This window comes from Danio aesculapii, chromosome 12, assembly GCF_903798145.1.
Source record: "Danio aesculapii chromosome 12, fDanAes4.1, whole genome shotgun sequence".
In the NCBI taxonomy this organism is placed as follows: domain Eukaryota; kingdom Metazoa; phylum Chordata; class Actinopteri; order Cypriniformes; family Danionidae; genus Danio; species Danio aesculapii.
The window spans coordinates 25,507,769-25,530,268 of record NC_079446.1 but is presented as its reverse complement, the minus strand read 5'-3'; the positions used below and the strand labels follow the sequence as shown (position 1 = coordinate 25,530,268).

General features: G+C 33.6%; 1 protein-coding gene across 2 annotated transcripts in view; it reads right to left on the bottom strand.

Annotated features, from left to right (window-relative positions):
* arhgap17a (Rho GTPase activating protein 17a) overlaps window positions 1-22,500 on the bottom strand; it is a 76,140-nt gene that overhangs the window by 18,909 nt on the left and 34,731 nt on the right. For both annotated transcript variants that reach the window (XM_056469408.1, XM_056469409.1), the window contains exons 3-10: window positions 20,236-20,340; window positions 20,057-20,133; window positions 16,044-16,155; window positions 11,617-11,693; window positions 11,414-11,531; window positions 9,607-9,675; window positions 9,398-9,479; window positions 1,920-2,047 (exon numbers count right to left, since the gene is read on the bottom strand). In XM_056469408.1, the coding sequence (XP_056325383.1) occupies window positions 1,920-2,047; window positions 9,398-9,479; window positions 9,607-9,675; window positions 11,414-11,531; window positions 11,617-11,693; window positions 16,044-16,155; window positions 20,057-20,133; window positions 20,236-20,340 (768 nt within the window). The remainder of the gene's footprint in view (window positions 1-1,919; window positions 2,048-9,397; window positions 9,480-9,606; window positions 9,676-11,413; window positions 11,532-11,616; window positions 11,694-16,043; window positions 16,156-20,056; window positions 20,134-20,235; window positions 20,341-22,500) is intronic.

Below are 22,500 nucleotides of genomic sequence, written 5' to 3'. Positions count from 1 at the left end.
TACTGAGAGTCCAAATATTGAAGAGCAAATCCAACGATGCGCAGCTCTATAGATCCCGAACCATGCAAGCCAGAGGCGACAGCGGAGAGGGAAAAAAAAAGACTTCACTAATGGCAGAAGTGAAGAAAAAAAAAACCTTGAGAGAAACCAGACTCAGTTGGGCACGACCATTTTAATTTCTCCGCTGACCAAACGTCTCGTGCAGAGCTGCACCATTTATGCATATGAGATAAATGGTGGCAGTATGTAATAACCGGTTAGTATCTATTACTGAACCGATACTGAACTGTCTGCGTCTACACTGCGGTGCACCAAAGAAACAATTCATTTTGACACTCCTACGAGGCTGTCTGTAATACTTGATTTAGACTGGTCAGTCGCAACATTCCAAGGTACAGTTGAAGTGAAAATTATTAGACCTCTTGTGACATTTTCTTTTCTTTTTTAAAAATATTTCCCAAATGATGTTTAACAGAAGAAGAAATTTTCACAGTATTTTCGATCATATTTTTTCTTAAAGAGAAAGTCTTATTTTATTTTGGCTGGAATAAAAGCAGTTTTTTTTTTTTGAATATTATATTTTATTTTCTTATAACAACACAGAGCGATACAGAAAGCAACAACGATTATAAAGACAAAACAGAAGCAACGGGAAAAAAAATATATAAAAAAAAAGACAGAAAAAAAGATTTTAAACCATTATTACACCAGTTCCTCCAATATTATACATGGGTCAACAATGTTACACATTTATATCTAGGCCAGTGGGCGCAGGCAATATGGTGATCTTGTAGATGATAACAGGGTTATACCTTTAAACTGTTATCCTGGGCATTTGATAAATAATTAAAAAAGGGTTTCCAGGTGGCTTCAAAGCCGGCAATGTTATCAGAAAGATTGTGTCTTAACCTCTCTAAATGTAAAGTGGTAGAGAGTTCTAAAAGCCAGGATTTAAAAAGTGGTTTTGATGGCTTTTTCCATAAATAAAGAATAATTTTTTTAGCTAACACCATTCCATATTGAACAGCTTTTTTCATTTGATGACTAAACCCACGAAGTGAGTCAGACCAACCAAAAACAGCGATTGCTGGATCAAGGTCACAAGAATAAGCCTCAGAGTAGAAGTTGAAAATTTCGCTCCAAAACTCAAAAAGTTTTGGGCATGACCAAAAAAGATGTCCTAAAGAGCCTTCCGCAGATTCACATTTGTTACATTTAGAGGAAATGGAGGGGTAGAATTTATTAAGTTTAACCCTAGAATAATGAAGCCGATGTACTACTTTATATTGGATTAGTTGATGTCTGGAGTTAATAGAACATGTACTTATGACCATGACAGACTTTTCCCAGTCCTCATTGGTAATTTGAATGCCTAAATCTTTCTCCCAGGAATCTTTTAAAAGCAGTTTTTAATAGGTAAATATTATTGAACCCCTTAAGCAATATTTTTCCATTGTCTACAGAATAAACCATCGTTATACAATGACTTGCCTAATACCCTAACTGGCCTAATTAACCTAGTTAAGCCTTTAAATTGCACTTCAAGCTGAATGCAAGTATCTTGAAAAATATCTAGTAAAGTATTATCTACTGTCATCATGGCAAAAATAAAAGAAATCAATTTTTAAAACTATTATATTTAGCAATGTGTTGAAAAAAAAAATCTTCTTCTGGTTAAACAGAAATTGTGAAAAAATATACAATGGGCCTAAAAATTCAGGAGAGCTAATAATTCTGACTTGAACTGAATGTTATGTAAGATCAAAAAAGCCAGAGGCCAGAACAAAGTGGGAAGGATGCCTTGAGGGTGAGTAAATCATGGATTTTCATTTTGGGTGAACTAACCTTTTAGTAAACAACCCTGTCTCTTTATATCACAGTACATTATGCAAAAATATTTTCCAATACATTTCATGTACCTCCTCTTTCATTCCCGTCTCCAGCAGCATCATGACACACGCCTCTATGGGCAGAGCGATCTCTCTGCTGCTGCGCTTCAGGTGCTCGTCCAGAGCCGTTCCAAAAGCTGGCTTCTCACTCCACGAGTCTGTCCAGAACAAAACACTTGCTGATTAGATATATCATCTGAAATGATTAGACTATTAATATAACCAATAGATTTGCAGACGAAAAATTCATCTACTTTGAAGATAAACTAAACACTGTGTCCTGCTGTGACATCCACTCTTCAAGCTGTCTTTTGTTTTCTTACTGTTTCTGAAAAAGGCAGATGAACCAGGTGGGAGAGATGTGAGAAGTATTACTCATGGTCCACATGCTGGGATCTCAAGTCTGTTTGCCTCATGTGTGCCCGCAGGAAAACATCACAACAACAACAATTTATAGCACTTAAGTGCCAGTTTTACAGGCACAAATGAGAACGAAAGCAATTAAGCGCCTGAGTGGACTGCACAGAAAACACACAGGAAAACAACATCAGGCTAAATGTATTTTTTAGCTGCTGGTTCCCAACATTCTTTAAAATATCATTGTTTGTGTTCAACAGAGGAGTTCAGAAGCATTTGAGGACGAGTACAGGGTTTCTGCAGGCTTCACAAAGTCAAATAAAAAAACAAGGCCATCAAGAATTACATTTTAGACATATATAGGGCTTAATGCTAAGGATTTTTTAATGGCCCAGCATAATTTTTTTTACTTGACCCATCAAAAAATGAATTCTAATGAGTTATGTCTTAGCCATATATTTAAAATAATGTGTCAAAACAAGCAGACCATAGTTGTATACATACTAACTTAAAAAATAAACTCTTTAAAAATAAAAACTTAAATAAACTAAATGTATGCACAAAAAAACTGTTACAGTATTAATTATAAATAGAGTTTTGCTAAAAGTTTTATTGAGATTTTATATTGTTGGTGATTGGATATGTGTAAAAAACGATTGGGTAGCTTTGCACACCTAATTAAGACAATTAAGAAGTTTAAAATGATTGAGACATACATGAAAATAATTCTGTAAATTTGAGACTTTTAAAGGCCTAAAATTTAGCGGACACCTTGGAGTAAACAGTGAGGAAAAGTTCATTTTCGGGTAAAGTATCCCTTCAACGAAAAATTAGCTCATGATTTATTCACCCTCATATTGTTTCAAACCTGAACACCTTTTTGTCTTCTGTGCAAGACAAATAATATTCTTAAGAATGTTACTAACTAAACCGTTTTGCTTCCCATTGATTTCCACTGTATTTACAGTAAAAATATCAAATGAAACTCAATGGGAACCAAAACGGTCTGTTTTCAACATTCTTGAAATATTTTCTTTTGTGCTCAGCAGATGAAAGAAATGGCTCAGAACAATTTGAGGATGACATGAGAAAATTATGACCTTCTAAGTACACAATCTTCCTTAAAGGGATAGCTGACCCCAAAATGATAATAGTATATAGTATATAATAGTACAATATAGCAACCAAAAAAAACATTATGTTAGAGGCCTCTAAAATGTTAGAGATTTAGTCTTGTCTCATAAAATAATACATTTTACTTTGTTTCTGCATTAACACTTGTTTTTAAATTTTATTTTTATTTAGAGTGTCTTTGTTAAAATAAAACCCATACAACTATAGTACCGTGACTTTTCCTAAATGTGTATACATTTCAAATCTAACATTTTTATTAATTTTTAAAAAATTACAAAACACAAAAGAGTCGTGTATTTCAACCTTGAACAGCCATAACGTTCAAATCGACCACATGCATTTCAGTGTCTGCGACTTTTGCCTTCAATATGCATGTTTCTGTTGCCTAGCAACTTTGTGCTAACAAATACATAACTTTCTGATAGCGAATAACATTACTCAAACATGTCTTCAAACTTAAAAAAAAAAAAATCTTTACTGCAGTGAAAATCTGCAGACTATAGACTATATTACAAAAAAATACAATTTTTAGAGTAAACACTTTATAAAATATGATGAGAGAGTCATTCCAAGCTTAAAATGTCAATAGAAGCTTCAAAAGTAAATATGACATGTCAGTCTTATACGTTATACAGTTAGTATGACTGCTATGATGTTCAAGTCAGATGCATTGGTCATGACTAGGCTCACACGGAATCTGCGTGCACAGAAAGCCGCAGATTTCCACAGAGTCTGTGTATTTACTTGTGTAAATGTGTGTAAATTTATATTTATTCAGTTTTTAAATTCATTTCACTGATACTATTGTCATGTAATAATAATAGTATTAAAATGTTCATATGATATATTTACAAAACAGTTTGTAAAGTAATATCTTCTGTCGTTTAGTAGAGATATTATACGAGAGACTTGCTTTGTGTTTACCAAATAAGTGGATCTAATTGGATTTGCATTGTAGACATTAAATAAAAGTTAAAAAGGTATTATTTGTTGATTTCATATATTACATTTTCAGTTATGGTATTCCTAAAAATCATTCTGCATAAATCTGCAGATTTTTTACAAAATTCTCTCCAGAAATAGCAAAAAAAAAATTTCCAGATTCTGTCTGGCATTTTCTTTTTATTTTTGGATAAATAGGAGTTTGGATTTGTTTTGACTACTGTTATGCCCTTTTTGGATTTTTTTGCTGATTGAAAATATTTGTACATAGTAAGCAAGGAGCTTGACGCCATTTTCTTTTCTACCTACTTTTTATTGATTGTTTTTGTGGACAAGGGAGTTAGGTAAGAAGGTGTATTTTATTTTATTTTCTTTTGCTGAAAATAGGAAATTTAGAGAGAATTTGAATTTAGATGGCTTTGTTTATTATTTTGGCTTAGTCAGCCCCTGAAGTTGAAAAAAAAGAGACAAATTTTGTTTGAGAAAACCACTGTGAAAATAAAATCCCTTTTATTTTCTTAAGCAGCGTTATGTGTGCAGTTTTCCCATTCATGTAGCGTCGTTACCCCTAGACGGGGTGTAACATCGTGGTTATGTTTATTTTCTAAAAAGATCTGACAACATAAATGAGTCAAGATTTGTAGTCAGATTTTTCATTTGGTGCATTAAAAACAGACACATGTTTTACATGCAATATTAATCATAACAGATGTTTATTTTGGTTCTCCACTCACTGCTTGGAATTGTTATAGATGCAGTTCTCACTACTGGAAATTCAGTTGTAGAATGAGGTTGTCAACAGGGTTGGGTGTAATGTTTTACAAAGTAACTACTTTAATTAAATTACTTATCCACTGATTACTATTCATTATTAAACATATTAAAGTTACTTATAATGTACTTCCCTTAATTACAGCAATTAAATTTAGCAGTTCTATATAAATCAATTTAGAGAAGCAGAGACATTTTACTTTTGTTATGTAAATATGTTTTGCAGAATATTTGTTTAAACTAAAAGTTACATCTGGCAAGAAATTGCATGTGCTTAAAGGGCACCTATGGTGAAAAATGTACTTTTCAAGCTGTTTAGACAGAAATGTGTGTAAGTATAGTGTATAAACTGTCATATTGAGGTGAAATAAACACACCCAGTCCTTTTTTTTTCCAAATGTAACAACATAAAAACGGTGGACCAATTGAAGCTGTTTTCAGATCGACCGCAACTTTACGTAGGAGTGCGGTCCCCCCGCCCACCAATATTGATTGACAGCTGCGCGCATTAACATGTCCGGTAGTCACATGTATAATCATATCAACAAGAGAGGACGAGCGCAAAACAGCCGGGAATAAAAGGTCTGTTCAGTTCGCTAGGATCATCAATCAATCATCAAACGTGATCAAGAGTGAGTTTTACAAGTTTAAAATGTTTTAAAGCAGAGCATGTTTTAAACAGCAAAACTCCAGCTATATTTCCAGCTATAATATAGACACTTCAAACAGCTATAATAAATAATCTGATGGGTGTTTTAAGCTGAAACTTTACAGACACATTCTGGGGACACAAAAGACTTATATTAAATATAAAAAAGGGGTAACCTATGTGCCCTTTAAATGGGACCTATCATGCCTCTTTTTACAAGATGTAAAATAAGACTCTGATTTTGCGATGTCGTGAAGTTTCAGGACAATATATCACACTTTTTGAAAGTACCCCTTTTAGGCTTTGATTCATTTTGTTGACTGTCACTTTAAATTTAAACGAGACTGTGATCCCAGCACTTCTTTTCAAAAGAGATCAGGGTTACAAACTGCAGACTGTTTTTATCAAGTGTGATTATAGAAAATAGACTTAATCATTGTTTACCATAGAGGGTGGCTATATTCATACACTGTTGCCACACAACTGTGTTTAAACCCCTTACAAAAGTGATATTTGCATAATGTTTTTAAAAACAAGTAAAAAAAAGTCAATGAAAATGGTGTCACTGCTTTAAAAGTTTCATGTTTTACACATATAATATTTAACAAAAACTTTTTTAGCAGAGTATTTGTGTTTCTTAACTAAATAATATTATATTTGTTATTAAAATGCTTAAGTATTATTTTTTTAAATAAAGCTTAAAGACCAGGGGTCCGTTCTTCGTACCTCGCTTAAATGATCTAAGATGATTTGACAAATCCTGGATCTTTTAATCTTGATAACAGACCACAGGCTAATTTGGTTCTTCAAACAAGTTTGCGAATCAGATTAAAATGTCTGGATGAATGGATCTCTGCGTACGTTATGAAGGACAGATCTATCAATCCTCAAAATCATGATCAGCAATGCAATTGGCTGACGACACAGCAGCATTATGACATCATCTGATTAATATTCAATTATAGATGTGAGCAAAATTACATAAAATTCATAGTAAAGGGTTTGTTAAATATGATACGCAATAACTTAACACTTGCTGTGGGCTTCATGTGTCGAGTCAAAAGTATTTAGCAATTTATTTCATTTTACAATTAGAGAAGATTTTCTTTATCATATTAGCCTCGACCTAATCAAGTTTCTTATTTGGCGTGAGAAATAACTGGCTGTAGAAATTAATTTTGCATCAAAAAAGCATTGATATTGGTAAAGGTGTGCTACCAGACTATGACAAGAACTTTCGGATGATTTTTGAAGAATGAAATAACACTTTATAAAAACTACACACTATGAATCATTTACTAAGCATTAGCATCTAGTGAATTCATTATTTGTTAAGCATTAACTCTACATTAATAAACGTTAGTAAGCAGTTTATAACTGCAGCTACAAATGCTCTATTCTTGACTTATAAGCACAGATATAATGTGCCTAATAATTGTATTTTCATACTTAGTTAATGATTTATTTTTCATTACTAAATTAAGTACTGCATTATTTACAAACCAGTTGTATTTAAGAGTAGTCGGAGGTTTTTAGGATCATTCAGAATGAGTTAGTAAATGATTAATAAACTATTGAAATCAACATTTACATATCTTATTATTCAGGCATATACTAATATTTAACTAATATGTTAATAAATGCTTTATTAACTCAACTACACGCAATTTTGTGACCTAATCTAAAGTGAGGACTATTTATGCTTTATAAATCCCTTATAAATGACAAATAAAGGCTCGGAATCAAATGAACAATAATTTTTGCAATCTTTTCTAAAAAATAAAATTACTGTAAAGTTTAAACATTTAAAACTTTAAATGTTTCAAAATAACAGGAGTGTCAAAATACGACATAAAACAACAACAACAATATAATAATTTAACAATATAAGACGCAATGTTTAAACTCTACAGTTATTTTATTTTAGATAAGGTTGCAAAGATTTATTTTTCATTTGAAGTAGTTTTATTTGTGTATCTTTAAACGAAAAGAAATGAATAATGTCATTTTTCCTGTTTAGAATTTAACTGAGTCTTTATTTGTCATTTATAAGGGATTTATAAAGCATAAATAGTCCTCACTTTAGATTAGGTCACAAAACTAGATGAAGTTGAGTTAATAAAGCATTTATTAACATACATAGTAACCCTTAATATATGCCTGAATAATAAGACATATAAACATTGATTTTAATAGTTTATTAATCATTTACTAACTCATACTGAATTATTCTAAAAACCCTCAACTACTTTTAAATACAAATGGTTTGTAAATAATGCGATACTTAATTTAGTAATGAAAAATAAATCCTTAAAGTATGAAAGTACAATTATTAAGCACATTATAAATATGTTTGTAAGTCAAGAATAGAGCATTTGTAGCTGCAGTTATAAACTGCTTACTAACGCTTATTAATGTAGAGTTAATGCTTAACAGATAATGAATTTACTATTTGCTAATGGTTAATAAATGATTTATAGTGTGTAGTTATTATAAAGTGTTACTGAATGAAATTATCCTGGATTGTGTCAAACCGTCAATAACCAAATCCAGCTAATTCAGTGTATATGCAGGAATCCTAAAGGTAATTTTAATACCGTTTTAAGACTTTTCAAAGACCTTCTTAATATTTTAAGACCTTATCGCCACTTCTAATTAGTATCAAGCCTTTAACTTAATAAACAGTTGTTAATAAACAGTTGTTGTTAAATAAATCAATGGAGCACAACCATGCAACAGAACTCAGATAAGCTCAGAAGAAACAAAGCTTGAAAGAATAAATTACATGGTTGTTTTCAGCGACAGGCTTCAGCCACTGTTTAAACAAGTCTTTCTCTAACCAGGAGTACACAAACTTATGGTTTCGCTACATGTGGAGAGCACCACATCACCTTACCGCGTTTGTCACAAATTACGTGACAACACCCGGACGGAGGCCAGACGTGCCCCGGCCTGAACTAATCTTGTGGATTGAGCATGCAGTTGTTAATATTAGGAGAAAAAATATATATTTATGCTTTTTTGGAGTCATTTAGAAACACTTTGGACAACGCTTGGACAAAATTTAAGAACTCGCAAAAACACAATTAAGACTTTTTAATAACATTTAAGGGTCTTAATTTTCTCATAACTGATTTATCAACTTTTAATACTTTTTAAGACCCCACGGACACCCTGTAACCGAGTAATCCACGTAAGAAGAACGGACCTCAGATTTAGACAAGATTTTAGAAGTAAAAACATAAAATTTTGTAAAAAAGGTTACAAAATTGTGACATATTTTGTCGAGATTCACAGAGATTTTCAGTAGTTTTGAGTAAAAACATTTAAATCTTTATTCAGTAAATAAATTACTTTTCAGACAAGTAATTTAGATAATTTAAATTTAAAATTATGTAATTAGAAGTTCATTACTTTGAACTTCTTGAAGCAATTTACCCAACACTGGATGTTACTCCTATAAATGAGGAGTGTCTGTGTGTAAAACAGTATTAAGCACTAAAAAGCAAATGACAGCTTTATTTATCAGCACTATGAACGTTGCCAGTGATTCGAAAAACATGCAGTGTGTTTTTGCAGTTGCCTATTAGTCACTAAAAAGTTTCACTGATAGAATTGTCAGTTTCTAAGAAACATCAAGAATGTGTGTTGTCACCTTGTTGAGCCTGAATGTTTGGCAGGACGCTCTCGAGCAAGGTGAGAGATTTTCTGTGGTAATCCGCCTGTGCCTCTAATAACTGAGAACAGAGCAGACATTGACACACAGCAGAACGAACAATGGGCAGAATAAACATGGAACTGAACAGGGATAAACATAGCAACTGAGTTATTCAATCAGCGGATGACAAACAAAAGGCTTCTTACCATTACATAGTAGCGGGCATAGTCTGCCTCCTTTGAGAAGAAGTTGTACATGTCTGCTGAAAGTTGATCCTGAAAAAATAAAAATAAGAATCTGCATTGCGTTTGACTGTGCAGAGATTGAAATTGGATATTACAGGGAATAAGCACTGTGGTTAACCTCTTGACAAATTATGCTACATTAAATTATGCAACATTACATTATGCTTCTGGCAGATGCTTTTATCTAGATTGGCTTGTACTCAGCTATATGTTTTATCAGTAACGCGTTCTCTGGCATTCAAAGCGGTGCTGTACAGGAGCACACACGCACAGTCTTAACTGTTGTGAGGGGGAAAAAAGGACTTCTGTTGGAGTTAAAACTTCTTTATAATTATAACACAATTATACAATTGAATTTTTGAAGTTAAAACAATCACCAAATCATAAATCAGTCAGCATAGTGTACCTCAACAGTTTGACTACAGGTCGGATGAATTTAGTATTAAACTAAACTAATGTCTGGGCTGATTTCAGACTGATTTGGGAGATTTTTGTTTCTTATATTAATAGTTCACTCATAAATGTAAATTCTGTCATCGTTTACTCACCCAGAACAGGTTTGGAACAAGTCAAGAGTAAGTAAACGATGACAGAATTTTTATTTTTCGACAACACAAAAGAGAAAAGAAACCGGTAGTCTTTGACTTACAGTGTATTTTTTCCACTGGATGTCAATAGCTATGTTTTTATCCACCTATTTTTATGCGCATTTATCTAGCATCTTCACATTGACTTTAGTCTTGACTAGTGCAGTTGAATGACATTTGTCCTGGGAGCTGTACAAAGTGGCAGCGCTATTGACGCATACACATGGTGAATATGCGATATCTAGTGTATATATCTATATGTATCTATCTATCTATGTATGCATGTATGTATGTATGAGTGTATCTCTCTCTCTCTCTCTCTCTCTCTATATATATATATGTATATATATGTATATATATGTATATGTATATATATGTATGTATGTATGTATGTATGTATGTATGTATATATATGTGTGTGTGTGTTGAGTGGGGCGAATCCTATATATATGTTGAGTGGGGCAAATCCAAGGCTAAAAGCATGAGTTTTATACTCAGCTTGGTGTAATTTGCCTCATAATAATAATAATAATAATAATGTGAAGTTAATGTAGTTGTTCGTGTAAGATCTGATTGTACATCATGTGTTTTTCCCCATTTCATATAATTCTCCTATGAGTAAAACCCACATGCAGTACCTTCTTTCTGGCAAATCTGTTAGGACAGCCATGCAAAAGCTACAGTATGTCATCTATATAATATTCATAAACCAAGCCAGGGCAATACAGTGGCTCAGTGGTTTGCACTGTCACCTCACAGCAACAAGGTCAAATATGGCTGGGCCAGTTGGCATTTCTGTGTGGAGTTTCTGCGTGGGTTTCCTCCGGGTGCATCGGTTTCCCCTACAAGTCCAAAGACATGCACTAGAGGTGAATTGAATAAACAAAATTGGCCATTGTGTATGTGTGTGAATGAGTGTGTATGGATGTTGCCCAGTACTGGCTTGAAGCAGAAAGAGCGTCCACTGTGTAAAACATATGCTGGATAAGTTGGCTGTTCATTCCGCTGTGGCAACCCCTGATAAATAGGGACTAAGCCGAAGGAAAATTAATAAATGAATAAATAAACCAAGCCAATGAGGTGTGAGATGCTTCTCACACCCCTGCCACCATATTTTAAAATCCATAACTAAAGCGACTCATAAGAGTAAGGCATGTTTATGCTTGTCTGCCCATCAGTACCTTACACAGCTCCATTTTGTTCATAGCTTCGTCGACTTCTTCTTTAAGCGAGTCTGCTTTGGCTGTCAGTGCTTGTGTGTTTGTTCCTGAGATTATTGACTTGGTCGCCTGCAACCACCTGTGAAAAGACCATTTCAGTTGTTAGGTGGGTAAAAATACAGGTACGATATATAATAAAACAATATGTGTAATAGAAACTTTACCTTGCCCGGGCAGAATCATAGTCCAGCACCAGCTTGGCTAACTGCCTCCTCTGTTTCAGGATGTTAGGAATGTCAAACTGACAAAACAAGAAGATTATGATAGACATTGATTTTAAAGTCTGTGTGAAGTCAAACTTTAGAGTGTTTATTTTGCTAGTGCCACATTGTTTTTCTTTAGGCAGCAATTAATCTGTGCATGTTACTCCACGGGGAAAAAAGTTTGCTGTGGTAATCTTTAATCAAAGTCTGACAATTTGCTTCTGCGTTTGGTGGACTATTCCAGTTTGATATTATTCTTAACCATGTGCCTCTTACTGTTAGTTTGCCATGACAAATGCTATGCAAAAAAATAGCCCCCTCCCTATTTATTTTTAAATTTTAGCTGGAGGTACATCAACGTACTGAAATAAACATTCTGGCTGACAACATTGTTATTATACTATTGATAAGAAATGGTTTTAATTCAACATTTTCATTTTGGTTTAAAAAGTTTTTTTTAATTAAATTCAGTGCAACAAGTTAAACTAAATCAAAAAAAATGTAATGACAAACGGCTTCTAAAGTTTATGTTGTATTTATTTAAGGAATAGTTCACCCAAAAAACTTAAAGTCTGCCATCATTTACACATCCTCCTCTTGTTGAGCTGTTTGAGTTTATGTCTTCTGTTCAACATGAAGATATACAAACTCAAAAAAAAAAAATATTGGGGGAAAAATAGCCATTGGCATGTGGTAAAGGTGAATTGGGTAAGCTAAACTGTCCGTAGTGCATGTGTATGAAAGTGTATGGATGTTTCCCAGTGATGGGTTGCAGCTGTGAGGGCATCCGCTATGTAAAACATATGTTGGATAAGCTGGCGGTTCATTCCGCTGTGGCGGCCACTGACTAATAAAGGGACTAAGCCGAAAAGAAAGTCATGTTTTTATGACCTGAAACAAGTAAAAACAAGAAAGCACACAGAGATTTGAATTTGTGCCACACAAGAGAGTATAAGCACACCTACCAAATCCAATTAGTCTCAAGTCCTCTTTAAAAATGTCTTAGGCTTGATATTTAAAAAATATATATATTTATTTACAGTGAATGCCTCTATGATTTCTGTTTATTTTGTGGGTGTCCCCCCCCCCATTTTATTCTGTCGTAAATACAGTTCAATTTAATATTGGACTCATTGGGACTAAAAGTGTTTTGGATAAATCTGATAATTTTACAAGAGATATTGATAATAGCACAATTTACCCCTCTCTGCAGGTCAATTGCTTATGTGTCATCTTGGATAGCACACTCTCGTTTGAGGGTCACATCAATAATAGTACGCGTACTGCATATTTCCACCTAATATTACTCGTCTCCATCTTCCGTTCCACAACCAATAACACAGCAATTCTCATCCATGCATTACTCACTTTAACGTCTAGACTATTGTAATGCACTTCTCACCAGGCTTCCTTATAAACTTCTTCATACACTACAACTGGTTCAGAACCATGCAGCTCATGTCTTCTCTAGGACTAGACTCACGAGCATGTCACACCACTCTTCTCCAGCTTCACTGGCTTCCGGTAAAGTTTCGTATTGATTTTAAAATACTACTTCTCACTTTTAGGGCACTTCATAATCTTGCTCCTCAATATCTCATTGAATTTCTCCATATTTACACTCCTTTTCGCACTCTTAGATTACCATCTCTTTCTCCCTGATGCCACCTCGCACTCGATTAAGCACAATGGGAGCCAGATCTTTTAGCTCCACAGTCCCTTGGCTATGGAACTCATTTCCCCTGGACCTAAGGAGCAGTGATAGTCTTCAAACTTTTAAATGTCATGTCAAGACCCATCTTTTTAGGCAGGCTTTCTTTTGATTATCCTTTATCTTTTTATTTTTTACTCACGATGTGTTTGTACCTGCAACTCCTTACATGCATTTAAAATTTAGTTTGGCAACGTTTTATTAACGGTTTTAAGGCGACCTTGGGTGTCCAGAAAGCTGCCATTTACAAATAAAATGAATTATTATTATTAATATTATTATTATTAATAGATTTGTTGTTGATACATAACTGGAAAATTCCATATGTGTAATGAAGTTTGATGGGCTCCTGGTCATTGGGAAGGAGGAGGGGGAGAACCGAAGAACTTCAAATAATTGTATTAAATAAATGAACAGAAAACAAATGGGTGGAGGCAGTCCCCTGCGGCCACCAAACTGAAAGCAAACATAACAAGTATCCAGGCCTGATCCTCTCTCGTTTTCCTCTGTCGTCACTCCTCCTTTTATGCTTGCGCTCCTCTGTGAGACTTAAAACCGGAGCGTGAACAGGTGATCCTCATTATCAAGTACAACTGGCCTAGCTCCATTCTCACGGCTGTCAGCCACACCCCCCTTGTGACAGTCTGTATGTTTACTTCTGATTGAAAATTGATTGTTGATTGAAGCTTATATTTATGTGTGTGTATGTGTGTGTGTGTGTGTGTGGGTGTGTTTCTTTTCACAAGGCAATTTGAACACATTTAGCCCAGCATGTTTAGTAAGTTCTGTCACAAAATATACATCATAAAAGCATTTGTTTGTAATGTGTTCATTACAAACATGTAATGTTCATGTAAGTTCATGTGTTGTAATGTAGGTTCAGTCTTAAAATTACACTGTAAACACTAATGGTGCGTGGTCAGATTTTATGTCCGGATTAAAGTTCACCAAATTAGAAGTGAACTGAACTACATTTAAGGGCACATGTGCAGAGTTTTTTTTCTTCAATCACCATGTTTTCTTTAAACGACAACAGTGTAGCCAGGTACTAAGCATGCGTTTTTTTTGCACCAAAATAAAAATTCCAGGCCCAAAACAAAACCAAATTTCTGGATACATTGGCCTACATACAAAATTCTTTGTAATAATTAGTTATTATTTCATTTTTAGCATTCAACTCATCAACTTAATTACACTGATTTTTAAAACACAAGCCAATAAAATAACCACATTTTGCTGAAAAATTGCATTGACAGTGAACAAGTCGAGAGGTGTCTTTATACCAGCATTAGCCCCTTTAACACATTGAAACCGGTAAATATCCGGAAAAATTCCGGAACGACTTTACTGATAAATTCAAAAAAGCTGTTAACACAGGCACAGACGTTCCAGAACTTTTCTAGAAAAGACGATTCACACATCCATTGCAAAATAACGGTAAATTCTGACATCATTAACCAGAAATGAGCTCTAACCGGCTGCTTTTGTATTGGTAATCATAGAAGGGGTCCAGCGTTTGTATTTTGTGTAAAAGGGGTCCGGCGATTTCACTTTTATTTAAAGCTTTATCATTTATGCAGCTGCTTTGTGAGACATCCAAAGGCAGAAACGTGAACCGCAGCTAAATGTTTACACACTTGACTACTTTACAAATTCTGTGGATGGATAAGTATTGTGAACAACTTATATGAAAACGTATGGAGAAACACTTTCACATATCGAGATAATATATGTGTGTGTGCTGGCGTTTACCGGCTGCTTCACGTGTATACATGTCAAGCAACTAAAGCAGAGCTTGAAGGTAAACAAACAGTGGGTTATCATAAGCAATTTATAAATTATTTTTTACACAGTTGGCATTGTGAAGGAACATAGAAACGTTATCTGACTAACATCTAGCAGCTAAATGTGTCTGGAAAAATATTCAAAGGCTTTTATTTTCATAAACCGCACGGATGTGAATGCGTCTGTGAGTGTTCTGATTGGCTAAAGTAGACGTCTCAAGTCAGCAAGTTCTAGATGTGAACACGCTCTTTCCAGCAATCTTCCTTCTGCATTCACACAGCGCAGCATTCCGGCAAATTACCGGTAATGTTACAACTTCTTATCCCGGAAAATTGCCGGAAGGAATTTACCTTTATTTTCAAAAAGGGCCTGTTCATACATACAGACCTTTCTGGAAAAATCGCCAGCAATTTTCCGGAAAGGTCTGTATTTGTGAAACGGGCTAATGTCATGACAGCAGAGCAGCACTATAGTAAACAGCAGGAACAAGTAAACCACATAGAAATGTCATGTCAGTGCGTTATTTAAATGGATTTGGCATAGAGTACTTGCATAGAAAGTATATGTGCAAATGAGCAGAATATCCACAGAGCGTAATAATAAACTATTTTTAATATTTGACCGTCGCGCATACGCAAGCTAGTCTACGATGCACTCCACCGATCTTGCACTTTGGTGCAACAACAAACCACCTTTGCGTGGCACAAGCCATTGAAATGAATGCGAGTGGGTTATTTGGGTTACTAGTTGGTTTATGGGTTATTTTTCTTTTTTGTTCTAAACATTGAAAATGCCATTTTCAGATGATCACTTCTGGTAGCTGAAAATTCAGTGGCTCCCTAATAAAAATTGGGGAAATGCGCTTGCATAATCCATGAAGGACAGTATGTACCTCTGCTAGCTGATTGAGAGGGTCTAAGATCTCCTTCTCGATGTTCATCTCATGCTGCATCAGCTCTGAGGCCAGTCTGTTCTCCGCATCTCCACACATCTCCATCATCTTCCTGCACAGAAGATACCAAAAATGCTCTAGTCACTCAAAACAAGACTTAAAGGGCTCCTATTTTACCCCTTTTACAACATGAAAGATAAGACTTTGGTGTCTCCAGAATGTGTCTGTAAAGTTTCAGCTTAAAATATTCATCAGACTATTTATTATATAAACTAGAATGTAGCTGTTTTTGTAGCCTCTAGCTTTAAATCCAAATGAGCCGCTTCGCCCCGCCCACCGTTCCAATGTGCATGTCTGCTTTTCCCGCGTTACTTCAGATAAACAGCTGTCAGTGACAGAAACAGACACAGATGAAGCTGAAATAAGTTTACTTAGGTTTATTTGATGTATTTGTTGTGGAGTCTATTCAAGCTTTTCTAAAATGATGAGTCTCAGACAAATGTCATTTCCAGTACACAAACCAACACTACATTTGCACGTTTACTGACACCATACAGCCTTAATGATTAAATCGATTAAGAATTGCATGGCATTTTTACTCTATTACAAAACATGCTCTGTTTTAAAAACATTTTAAACAAATAATTTTTGAGGTGCAGTTGATCACAATTTTTAACAAGTTTTAATATATGTTTTAATCCCAGTTTCTTTGCAAAAAAATGTTCTGTGGATATGTGTATACATGCTATTATGGAGACATAGCATCGGTCAATAAATTCGGCACTCGGCACTCAACTGCACTCTTACATCATGTTGCAGTGAGCCTCAAAATCACTGGGATTTAAATCCTATATTACATTTTTTCTCAGCGGCTTTGGTGCATTTCTCACAACACTAGTTACATTTACACAACAGTTAATGCATTTCTCAAAACAATTTGTACAAATTACACAACCTAGTTGATAACCTGCAAAAGCGTGTCACTTGCTCAAAATGGAGAGCTCATTCCTCAAAAGCAAGTATTGATGTCAATGAAAGTGTCAGTGTCATCAAGATGAAAAGTCCTGACATCGTTTATGAACAAGCTAGTCAAATGGCTTTGTCATGTTTATATTATGACAGTTTTCCAATGATTTTGGTGACACTTCCTGAAAATACTCAAGACAGCACTATATACTATTTGCACAGCCATTTGAAAACTACAGTAAAGTTGGACATCACTGAATTTAGAGAGGTATCTGAGTACAAGACACTGAATATGTATGTTTCACATGTTTACTGCGTTTGCTCTTTGCATTTCTAATTTATTCACAGCATTGTGCAAAAGTATAAATACACCTTTATTTACAACAAACATGACCTTCCTTTGTGTAGAGCTGTGCACAACTGTATACAATATTGCAGTACATATTGGAACTGAACCTACAACATACATGGGTCTGTAAATCATTCATGAAATTGTACAATTTAGAAGAGATTTTCAGAAAAAAAAAAAAGATTCAATTTTTTTTAAATAAAACTTGCTTGACAGATTTGGCAGAACTAGTTCAACATTTTTGTATGTAAAGACTCAAGTAATGAAATGAGGACTATTAGTTTTATATGGAATTACTATTCAGCATTCACAAGTTTAGTTAATTTTGACTGACATGACATAAGCAAATGATAATGTTATAAACAGCAGAGAGTTGTATTACAGCAATTGATGAATGTCCAAAAGCATTTGCAATTTGTTGGAAGGAATGAGAAACTGATACTATGATGTGCACAAATGACTAATTGTTTTGAGAAATGCATGAACTGTTGTGCAAATGTAAGTAGTGTTGTTAGAAATGCACCAAAGCGACTGAGGAAAAAATGTAACATCAGTAAATTAAGAAAAGAGAGAGTTCTTATGTTTATATCACTCCAATATGACAGTGACCACACTGCATCTACACACAATTCTGTCCAAACAGATTATAAAAGTTGATATTCATCATAGGTGCCCTTTAAAACAATTCTACTTAAAATAACTGCTCTCTCCGTGTATGCATTTTAATATGAAAATTATTCCTGTGACGACAGAGCAAAATATTCAGCGTCATTACTCCAGTCTCACATAATCCTCTCAGGGAACACTCTAATATTATGACTTGTTGCTCATGAATCATTTCTTCTTTTAAGTTACAAAAGTTACAGCTTAATATTTCTGTGGAAAACCAGATTTAAAAAATATTTTGGAATTTAGGTTATTCGAATAATTTCAGGTCTTTTCCTGTCTTGTGGACTATATGAAAACATCTTTTATGACAATACCTTGTTCACTATGGATAATAGATTTAAACAATGGGTACATTTAGGAATCTCTTCATTTTGTACAATTATAAAAGATGGCAGAATGGAATGCTTCCAAACTTTAAAAGACAAGTTTGGTCTTCTAAACCAATATCTATTTATATTTACAGTTGCGGGACTATTATATGAAAAAATATACAGGATGAGGATTACAACAATCAGCTTGTTCAGATTTTCCTTCAGATAAGAGAAGTATGACTAAACAATTTCTAAATTATATATAGCAATAAGTAATTTGAGAGGACTCTCAACAGACTGTACAAGATTAAAATGGGAAAAGGAAGCAGGCATTATTTTGAATCAAGACCAACGGGTTCAAATATGTGCTGTCCCACATACCTCAACAAGCACAAAAATGTGGTGTAAGTTTTGTTGGAAAAACTTGATTAGATTTTTTATTAAACCAAGAATTAAATCATATCAATCGGGGATTCCTTATCCTTGTTGAAGGAACTGTGGGGTAGAATATTATTCTATATACCATATATTCTGGTAGTGTTTAAAAATGAACAGTTTTCAATATTTTTGAACTCTGATTTTCCTAGATCATTCGAAGTACTTCATCTAAGAGATATTCCTATTAAACTTAAAAGGAAGATAGACATCCATTTAAGTTATTTTTGGCAACAAGTAAAAAAAGCTATAACCTGGAAATGGTATAAAGAAGACCCACCAACTAAAGATGAATAGTTCCAAATAATAGCAGCAGTTGAGAAAATGAAAAAAATGACTCATGCACTTTGATTACAAATGGAGATCTTTGAAAAGAAATGGAGTAAATGGCTGGCTTTCTCCACAACGACAATACAATTATCTATAATTTAATATTTACTTAATTCTAGAAACTATGCATCATAGCGAGAATATGTTTGGCAACCTTTTATTATATTTTATACTGATTCTATTTATATATTTTCTTGATGAGGTTAATTTAATATTTTATATATATATATATATATATATATATATATATATATATGTATATAGATATACATGTGTGGAATGGATGTATTTATGTATATATGCATACATGTACGTATGTACAGTTGAAGTCAGAATTATTAGCCCCCCTTTGAGCTTTTTTTTCTTTTTTTAAATATTTTCCAAATGATGTTTAACAGAGCAAGAAAATTTTCATAGTATGTCTGATAATATTTTTTCTTCTGGAGAAAGTCTTATTTGTTTTATTTCGGCTAGATAATAATTATGACTTCAACTGTATGTATGTATGTATATGTATGTACTGTATATATGTATTATTATTTTTTGTTTGTTTGTTTGTTTCCCAATGGTTATATGTTCCTAAAAAAATTCATAAAAACCAAGTATAAAAAAAGAAAATACCTTGTTCAGGACAGTACTAAATAAATAAATAAACAACAAATAAATTCATTCATTCATTATTCATTAATTAAAAATTATTGTTCTGTATTTTTTAACAATAAGATTAAAGGAGCAAAATTTCTGTAAACTGTAAATGATGATTAATAACATTCAATCTTGTAATATTATAAAGGTTTTACTCATTTTCTAGCAATTTAATGATCAAGCTCAGCAACATATAAAACTCGGAGTCATCATCTCATATTAATAATACAACGCGATGATCAATTCCCGATATAACAATAAAGAAGCAGCCTTGAGTGTAAATCGATGATGATGTCATGCCATTTTACCCAATCAGAGAGTCCTCCCCCAGCTGGTTCCCCCCGTCCTGCATGGCCTGTGACAGCGCTGTCAGTGGAAGCTTTTTCTGTGACAGAAACACAGGGAGTTTGTGCAACATTACATGCAATCCAAAATATTTGATGATGACTGACATTTTGTGCAGCCATAAGCACCGTTATGCCCTTACATGTCTCTTCTCAGCATCGGTGCCAATCTGCCCCTGCAAACACACTGCCATTCTTTTGTGCGTGTTGTGCGAAACGACCCGCACCAACTCCATACGGCGTTCAATCTGTGCAGAAAAAAAGCTAAATGTCAATAACGACCCACAATCCATATTGAGCCACGGATTTCACTCAGTGCAAAGTCTGTGTGCATCGTCATGGAAGCAAACAGCCTGTTAGTAAAGTGCCTAGGGCATGTTGTGTAAAAAAACATGGGAAGCTTCTGAGACATGAAACGCATTTCATATATTAAGCAGGTTTCACTCATAGCTGTCAGAAAGCCTTTGGCAAGATCTAAACTAATACTGATACGTTAGAAGACACATTGCACTGCGTATTTGACATAACATTCTACTATGTGGAAAAATGTGAAAAAAAAAGTCCTGCTGTAGTGTGGACAACAAAAACAATGATATCTGGGGAAAAAATAACATATTTCATCATGTTACGCATAGATATTTTTGTTTATGTGCTATTTGCTTTAATAGTGATGGTAAAGAAAAATGTTATCCACAAATATGACAAAGTGTATTAAATAAAATGAAATTAAAGTTAGTAAATAAATGAATAAATACAAATTTAGTAAAATATTACTAAAAAAAGTAACGAGAACTTTAGTGCATCCCATCTCTCAGTAGTTTTTAGGCTTTACAAATGTCAAACATGCTTACTAATGCTAAAACCATGCTAAAACATGGTAGCTTTTTGTCAAAATGCTAGAAATGTGCTAGCAAAACATGATAGACAGCTACTAATACTAAAGGGATCAGGGGGAAAATATCATTTTAAATCACGTTTCACGTAGATATCTTTGTTTATGTGCTATTCGCTTTAACAGTTATGGTAAAGATAAATGTTACTATGTAAAAACATCCTATACATCTGCAAATATGACAAAGTTTACTAATATTGATAAAGTTAAAGTTAGTAAATAAATCAATGAATTACATATTGGTCAAATTTTACAAACAAAAATAAAAATATTGAGAACTTTAGTGCATCCCATCTCTCAGTAGTATTTAGCCTTTACAAATGTCAAACATGCTAATTAGTGCTAAAAACATGGTAGCCATTTTTAAAAATGCTAGAAATGTGCTAGCAAAACATGACAGACAAATGCTAAAGCATGTTAGAAATATGTGAAATCTATCACATTTTTGATTTAAAACTTTTCAATGTGGAAAAACACAACAATGACTTCATGCTGAGGTGTGGACAAAAACATCGGTATCTGGAAAATAATAATATATTTAATCATGTTTCACGCAGACATCTTTGTTTATGTGCTATTCGCTTTAACAGTGATGGTAAAGATAAATATCACTATGTAAAAACAACCTCGACATTGGCAAATATGACAAAGTGTATTAAACAAAAGGAAATTAAAGTTCGTAAATAAATCAATAAATACAATTTTGGTCAAATATTATTGAAAAAAAGAGAACTTCAGTCATCCCATCTCTCAGTAGTATTTAGGCTTTACAAATGTCAAACACGCTAATATACACTAATATATGTTAAAAACATGCTAAAGCATGGTAACCATTTTAAAAATGGTAGAAACGTGCTAGGAAAACATGATAAACAACTGCTAAAACATGTTAGAAATATGTGCAATCTATCACATTTTTTTACTTGACACTCTTCTATGTGGAAAAATGCAACAATGATTTCCTGCTGTTGTTTGTGGCCTACAAATCAATGGTATCAGAAAAAGGTATCTTTGTTTATATCAGTATGTGCCTGCTATGTGCTATTCACTTTTACAATGGTGGTTAACATAAATGTTATGTTAAAAATTCACATGACATCTACAAAGATTATTAAATAAATTGTAAGTACAGTTAATAAATATAATAACCAATTACAGTTTTGTTTAACTGTACTTAACATAATAATGTCATGAGAACTTCAGTGTATCCCATTTCTCAGTATTATCATTATTTAGCCTTCAAAAATGTTAAACATGCCAATTAATGCTAACAACATGCTACAACATGGTAGGCATTTTAAAACAGGCTTGGTAGCAATTCTGGGTATCATAACTTAGCATGTTAGCTTTCTTTCTTTCCAAAGTTGTTTTAAACATTCAGGCAAGAGTTTTTCAACTCAACGTACGTTTTTGCCTTCTGTTCATATGTTTGGTCATATCCCTAAACAGACACACTTAATAATGTTTTCTAGTGGTAGTACGGACTATAAAAGTGGAGGTATCATTAAAATAAAGC